This window comes from Daucus carota, chromosome 5 (assembly GCF_001625215.2).
Source record: "Daucus carota subsp. sativus chromosome 5, DH1 v3.0, whole genome shotgun sequence".
Lineage (NCBI taxonomy): Eukaryota > Viridiplantae > Streptophyta > Magnoliopsida > Apiales > Apiaceae > Daucus > Daucus carota.
In genome coordinates this window covers 11,735,890-11,743,509 of record NC_030385.2, presented here as the reverse complement: position 1 = coordinate 11,743,509, position 7,620 = coordinate 11,735,890, and the positions used below count along the sequence as shown (strand labels likewise).

Genomic DNA, 7,620 nt, shown 5'->3' with positions numbered 1-7,620 from the left:
TTTTATAATATTTGGTTTGTTCTTCGGACATGTTTGTTGTTGAACTTTGTATTCAGGAAAAACACAAATAAAATTAAAATTCATCGTACGTTAAATTAAAAATACAATTAAAATTAGTTTTACTTTAAATTGTTAATTACGTGTGTAAATTTATTTTCATTTTTCCACCATGAATTATAGTCCAATTTGACAATTTTATATATTAGTATTGATATTACATCTAGATTTTTATAATATAAAATTTATTTTATCCTATAAATATTAATTTTGAAACATTAATATATTTTTTATAGACATCCACAAAATTATTTTATTCTACAAATATTAATATTAAATCATTCATATAATTTTTATAGGCCGCCGCAACACGCGGTTTCTCAAATAGTTAAATATTTAATGCAAAAAGTAATACCAAAAAAGGGAAATTGTAGGAACCAGATTAATTGGTTTTTAATGTTTCTTGAAACTAACTTTTTCTTTTTTGAAGAACATATATTAATAAATTCTAAAACAAAATAATTTGCACTCAAACAATTTTGTTTTCTATACTACTCTTTAAGTAGTATCATATAAAATTATTAAATTAAATAATAATATCATGGGAGGAAATTTTACAGCTTAAGAGAAAAGAAGGATAGAGCAGAAAGCTGAAATCTAGGGTTTTAGGGCTGGAGAGCAAGAGACATAGAAGATGAATTCAGTGACCAAAAGCAACAATAATCATCATCAGATGAAGAAGAAGACCCAGAAGCCCGAAACAAAGTTCCGTATGGACCTTGATTTATGTTCCCGAAACAAAGATCTTTCCGCCGCTATTTCTCTCTACAACTTCGCTCTTTCTAATCCCACCACTATTCATCTCAATCAGCACCACTTCAACTCTCTTCTCTACATTTGTTCTAACTCTGTTTCTGACCCCACTGCTCTTGATTATGGGTCTCGTATTTTCGACCATATGTTGTCGTCTAACGTTGTTCCTAATGAAGCTACTATCACTTCGGCTGCTCGAATTGCGGCGGCCAAGGGGGATGCTGATTCTGCGTTTGAATTGGTTAAGGGGATGGGGAAATATGGTGGTGGGGTTGTTCCTAAGTTGAGGACTTATGGGCCTGCGTTGTTTGCGTTTTGTGGGAGTTTGGAGGCGGAGAAGGCGTATTTGGTGGAGGAGGATATGGTTGCGAATGGGCTGGTTGCGGAGGAGGCGGAGTTGATGGGGTTGTTGAGAGTGAGTGTGGAGTGTGGGAGGAGTGATAGGGTTTATGGGTATTTGCATAAGATGAGGAGGGTGGTGAGGTGTGTGAGTGAGGAGGTTGTGGGGGTTTTGGAGAAGTGGTTTCGAGGGGGGGATGTAGGGGGTTTGGAGGAATGGGATGCGGGGTTGGTTAAAGATGCGGTTTTGAGGAATGGGGGTGGGTGGCATGGGTTGGGTTGGTTGGGGAAGGGGAGGTGGGATGTGAGGAGAACAAAGGTTGGCTCGAGTGGGGTTTGTTGTTGTTGTGATCGGGGTTTGGTTTGTGTTGATATTGGGGAGGAGGAGGCGGACAAGTTTGGGGAGTCTGTGGCTGCTTTAGCTATGAAAAGGGAAGTGGAGGCTAATTTTAGGGATTTTCAGAATTGGTTGGATGGGCATTGTGAGTATGAGGCTATAGTGGATGCAGCAAATATTGGGCTTTTTCAGCAGAATTTCGCGGAAGGTGGGTTTAGTATGGCGCAATTGGTTGCCGTTGTGAAGGAATTGTATAAGAGGAACAACAAATGGCCGCTTATTGTGTTGCATAAGAAACGTGTTAAGTCACTCTATGAGGATGCTAGTAATCGAGAGCTTCTTGATGAGTGGATGCAGAAAGGGGTGTTGTTTGGGACACCATATGGATCAAATGATGATTGGTACTGGCTATATGCTGCTGTGAAGCTTAAGTGTTTTCTTGTGACTAATGATGAGATGAGAGACCATATTTTTGAGCTTATAGGTAGTGATTTCTTTGTGAAGTGGAAAGAAAGACATCAAATTCGGTATAGTTTTGTTAAAGGGGCAGTTGACCTTCATATGCCCCCTCCATATTCTGTTTGCATCCAAGAATCGGAAAGTGGAGCATGGCATGTGCCCCTGGCAAGCGAATGCAACAATGAATCGTCAAGAACTTGGCTTTGTATTAGTAGGACTATCGAGCATAAAACTTCTGATGAAGATACCAAGTGTCTGGAAAGTTCAGAAATAACAAGAAGTCACGAGTCATTCAATTCGTGCCAACCACTTAATGATGCTACATTGAGTAATGGTTTGGCGGGTCGTTCTGATTCATGTTCCAATGCTGCTGTAACAGGTAAACGGAAAGAGAGGTCACCATCACCCTCTAGGACTGGATTGTAAACTTAGTATTGCAAACCATTTGTCAAGTGTTCGGTGGCAACTTATTTTTCTTGTAGATTGCCTACATTAGCGAACCTTTCTTGCTTATCTATTTTCCAGTTTTGTCAAGTACTTTGTTTTGCACACTATATGGCTTTATAAGTGAAAGGATAACTTGGCAGTCTTTTATTGAATGAAGGATGCAACAAATAAAACTAGGCTGGAATATAATTAAGAATCTCTGGCCTAAAGACCTAATGTGAGCAGGTTGTATCATACAGCCTAAGCCATACATCCAGAACATAGACAACGTCTTGCCTTGGCCTATATTACACCCAGAACATATACAGAGAATAAGGTATTTGTTTCTTCTTCCTTGTGATGTTCTATCATTGTACATATTTTCTGGAAGAAATATGAATTTTTGGGATACTTTTAGTTGATTTATATTACTAGATTAATACTCTTTGCCATGTTTTGCAACCTTTTTTTGTTTAAAATTCTAATGGTCATATCTTGTGTTATACACTGAGAAAAGTATAGGTTTGCAGGGAGACATAAATATTTTATGATAACAACTATTGTGTCGGAAAATAAGAGTATCAGATGGTATAAATCTTGTACTGTAGGTGCATTTCCTGTAAACAAAATGACCATCCATTTGATTGTTTCATATGTTGAATCTTTTTTTTTTTTTCTGCTTCAAAGAACAATGAGATCGAAAGAGTTTCGATTCTGAGATCTAGAGTTATGTTCTTGATTGTAACATGACGGTGTTTGTTATCAAATCTGGATATAATTGCAAGTCGACCTCAATGATCACTCACAAGTCACAATAAAGCCATCTGCTCACTACTGCCTGAAAGGTGACGTTTTATTGCCTGATCACTCGAAAAGAATATAGGCAAATGTTCTGTTTCATCCTTGCCGGCTGTTGCCATTTCATGAAAATAAATGATAATGGAAGGAGGCGTTTGGTTCTTGGTTGGTGGCTAGGAGTATGTGTAAGGTATCATATCTTATTACCATGTGTTTGGATGTGTTTGGTTGAATGCTGAATCAATATATTTGATTTAAAAAAAAATTAAGTTATTAATATATATTAGTAAAAATTATGGGTTTGTCTGGTGTGTGCCCGTGAGCATATGCTAAGCACCAAATTCTAATTCTATAAGTTTGGTGGATTTTGATTGGTGTGGTCGGTGAATTTGCAGGGGATCCACAATTATGAAGAAGTAGTAGCCAATCAAAATCACCTAAACTTATAAATTTTAGTACTTAACATGTGCCTATGGGCACATCACAGAAAAATCGAAAAATATTAATAAAATTATTATTATTATATATTCATGTATCATTGTTTATTCTTGTATTAAACATTGATATCTAATTACTTAAATAGAGACAAAAAATTCATAATGAATATGATTCATATACCTCCGTTTCATATTCGTCTCTCTTTGGTATCAAACAACCATATCTTGGATGTTTAAGGTGTAGGTTTGAATAATTTTTTTTTCAACCAAGCACAACCAAACACCATGTATGGGTTTGAAATTGACGAAACTCATGTCTGATCCTATATTCCCATTAACAAAACAACCCCTTAACAAGCTCAGTTCTCGAGAACCAGAATCGTTATTTCAAATTCTCGTGAACAAAACAATCCCTTTAACGAGCTCAATTATTGAGAATCAGAGTCGTTATTTCATGTGTCAGTTAGAATCAGAATCGTTATTTCATGTTTTAGTGTTTGTATTAAAAATTTAATTGCCTGAAATGGTCCGGTCCGGTCCGTAAAACAATATTTCGGTCCGGACCGAATAGTCCAAAATATTTATAATTTTAATTTTAATTTATATTATATATATCTTATATGTTATAATTATAATAGCTAATTTGTAAATTTAATTATATCTATCTTTAATGAATTGGGGGTGATTAATTAATATGAAAATTTTAAAATAAATCATGAATTCTAGTTTTATTTATAGGAAAAATTTCGGTTCTTTTGGTTCGGACCGGACCGAACCGAAATAATTCGGTTCGATCCGATTTGGTCCATTATAAAACTTCGGTCCGGTTCGGTCCAAAAAAAATTCAAACTTCGGTTCTCGTCTATTCGGTTCGGTCCAGGGACCGAACCGACCGAATGCTCACCTCTGGTCCTAGTATTAGAAAGGGAAATAATTCACCAAATATATAAGGAGATTCATATCATTCTTATACCATTCATTCCCGTTACCGTCTGTGATCCAAACGGTCCTGGGTAAGAGGCAATGCAATGACGTATTTGAACAAGCCACAACAATTGCTGGAACAATAGCAATACTCAAGCAATGCAAGACAGTACCTTTTACAGGAAATTACATGAATCACGTATCACAGAAATACAGAAACACAGAAACAACTACTAACTAATTAAGTCAGATATTATAAAACCCGTCGACAGTGCGACAGTTTTGAAGTTTGCTTATTATCACATATTAAATAACAGATGAAGGAAATCCAAGCAGACACAAAGCAAAAAAGACCGCAAATAATTATTCAAAAATCCACATAAATATACGTTGCTACCTCCTAATGAGTCATAACGAAGCTACCTAGTGCCACACTAGTAACAAACCAAATTGATGCAACAGCAGCAATTGAAGGAGTCAATTTAGCAGCTGCTACCGATGTTGGAGGTGGCGCTCCTGACGGAGTGGATGCTGCTGCAACTGGACCTGTTCCTGGCCCTGACATTGGAGCCTCAGCGGACACAGTTGGAGCAGGCATGGCTGGAATCTCTGGCGACAAGGGTGTCATTGCAGTAGGAGCAGGTGGAGAAGCTACAGGTGAAGTAGCCACCGGCGACAAGGGTGTCATTGCAGTAGGAGCAGGTGGAGAAGCTACAGGTGAAGTAGCCGTGTGGTGGTTCTTGGGAGAGATCACGACAAGATTCAGCTTCTGACCTTGATCACAGTTTGATTTATTTCCAGAGATGAAATAAAAAGGGCCTGCTTTGTCTAGCTTGAAAACTGAATTACCATCCTCCATTTTGGTAATGGGATTGTTTACGTTACAAGTGTCGTAGTCATTTTTGTTCACAGCCAAGACAGAGTCTACTCCTTGTGTGTATTTGAAAGCTACAACATAAATAATCAAATAACACCAGAATGTTACGATTAACCAGCTAAATTTCATTCAAAGCCTATATAATAATGGAGTTCAAGAAAAAATTGGACATGATCATCTGTTATTAGCTCCTATATTCTGTTTTGAGGTAATTTAAACTGAGGTATGTAAGTGCTCTTCTTATAATTAAACACAGCTTTTTTTACTCTATATCGTAAGGTGGATCTCCAAAGATATGAAAGATTGCTTCTCACATTCCGTGAATAGCAGGGACATTGAGACCGTTATAGTTACGGCCGCCTGCGTTCACTGTGGCTTCGGTCGCCAGCTCCTGATCCATTTGTTCGTAGAGCTAATTACTCGATTGCAGACATTTCTGGAACAAGTCTAACAGAGGGAGAAAGTCTACTGTTCTAGTCCGTATAGCCCTAAAAAATCTGTCACGCACCACCCTCGACATATACTAGAGGACCACCAGACAACCGTAAAGAAAATGAGAGTGATACAACTGGACCAAGAACTCATCGATTATAATGTAACTATGTAAGTTTTTTTGTTGGGTTTATCCAATCATTATTGAAGGACAGTGTTGTAGGAAACGAAAATCGGACTTAATCGGTGAAGTCACGGAATAAGGATTAATCGGTGATTAGTTGAATTGATTGGGGAATAATCAGATGATTAATTGAATAATCGGATTTAATCAGTTCAACAAATTACGAAATATGGATTAATTAATCATCGATTTTTAGAACAGAAAGTTGAGAGGAAAAAAAGCGGTTTATAATACAACAATAATTGTATCAACATATTTTAACAGTAGTATGGGGCTTGCTTGTCAATACAACAAGAATTCAGTTGAGACGGTTACAATTTTATAAACCTAAAACTGACACACTTCATGATGCTACTTTTCAAAATTTCAGCATTTAAATATATTTGGCAGACTTTTAAATAAACTTATCTTCAACCATGGATCTATTATCTATACACTTGTCAACAAAATAAAAAATAAAAAAAAAATCAAGCAAGCAATTAGTAGATAAGATGAGAATTAAGAGTGATTGACTTACTGATACTGTCACCAATGACAAACCTCTGTCTTTTAGACCAAGCATCATAGGTTTCAGAAGGGCTTAAGATCCAGCCATCTTTCCCTCCAGCACTAAAACTATATGCATTTGACAGTGAGGTGAAGTATGACAATGTTACCAAGAAAAGACAGAGAAATGTGTGAAAACTACTAGCCATTTGGAATTTGATACGAGTATAGAGCAGCAAGCAGGAAAATGAGACAGGTTGTGTAGTGTGATTTGTGATTTTGAGTTGAGATTGAGAAATATATATTGAATGGACAGGAACCAAAGTGTCAAAAGTACAAACTACTTGGTAGCTAAGTATTGAGTGGTGGTCATTCTCCCGTGTAAATACCCTACCGACATATTTTTGTTCCTTTTCTTACAAATATCCTTGCCAATACCTGGAATACATTATCAAAATTTGATATCCCAGTGGACCTGTATGCAATTTTTGGTTTTACCTCATATCGTCGCCCTTTATTATCAAAAACCGAGCACGATTGACTAGCCCGATAAATTTATCGTCCATTGTCTCAGAGTTCGACTCTCGCTAATCCCGATACTGATCGTAATCATTTGTAAGGCACACGAGCCAAAACAACATTATTAAAAAATGAACTTCTGAATTTTAGGCGTTCATTGTTTTTATATATACAAAATTTTTGTGTTATTTGCTTTTTCAAAACTGTTTTTAATTATATGCTTTTTTTTCTTTTTTTTTTTGAAGAATAATTATATGCTTTTTGAAATATATTTTCAAAAATAACGCCAAACACGGAATGATTCTCTATGTTAAAATGAAGAAATAATTGAAAGGAATGAGCATGAAAGTTTATCTGGTATCTTTGTAACTTAAATGACTACAGTTTATTGTTTTCTTAAAAAAAATTGAACTATATTGTTTAACTTTATTCAACATTTTTATAGAGTCTGCTGAGTACACCAATATGAACATAAAAACATTTTAGCATGTAAAACGGCATATTCCTAATTTTTTGGCCGACTCATAATGTTGACGGATAAGGTTACTAGTCTACAAAAACATAATCAGAGTTTCCATGTGTCTGAGTCCCC

General features: G+C 36.2%; 2 protein-coding genes across 2 annotated transcripts; one reads left to right on the top strand and one right to left on the bottom strand.

Annotated features, from left to right (window-relative positions):
- The first annotated feature begins 604 nt into the window (after positions 1-604).
- Positions 605-2,544, top strand: LOC108220151 (proteinaceous RNase P 2). The gene has a single exon (XM_017393835.2). The coding sequence runs from the start codon at positions 692-694 to the stop codon at positions 2,369-2,371; it is 1,680 nt and encodes a 559-aa protein (XP_017249324.1). The 5' UTR covers positions 605-691; the 3' UTR covers positions 2,372-2,544.
- A 2,217-nt stretch (positions 2,545-4,761) lies between these two features.
- LOC108219840 (early nodulin-like protein 2) lies at positions 4,762-6,894 on the bottom strand. Its single transcript, XM_017393384.2, has 2 exons — positions 6,541-6,894; positions 4,762-5,478 (listed from the first exon to the last, which is right to left on the bottom strand). Exons 1-2 carry the CDS (start codon positions 6,716-6,718, stop codon positions 4,931-4,933), a joined length of 726 nt encoding a protein of 241 aa, XP_017248873.1. The 5' UTR covers positions 6,719-6,894; the 3' UTR covers positions 4,762-4,930.
- Between the last annotated feature and the right edge of the window lie 726 nt (positions 6,895-7,620).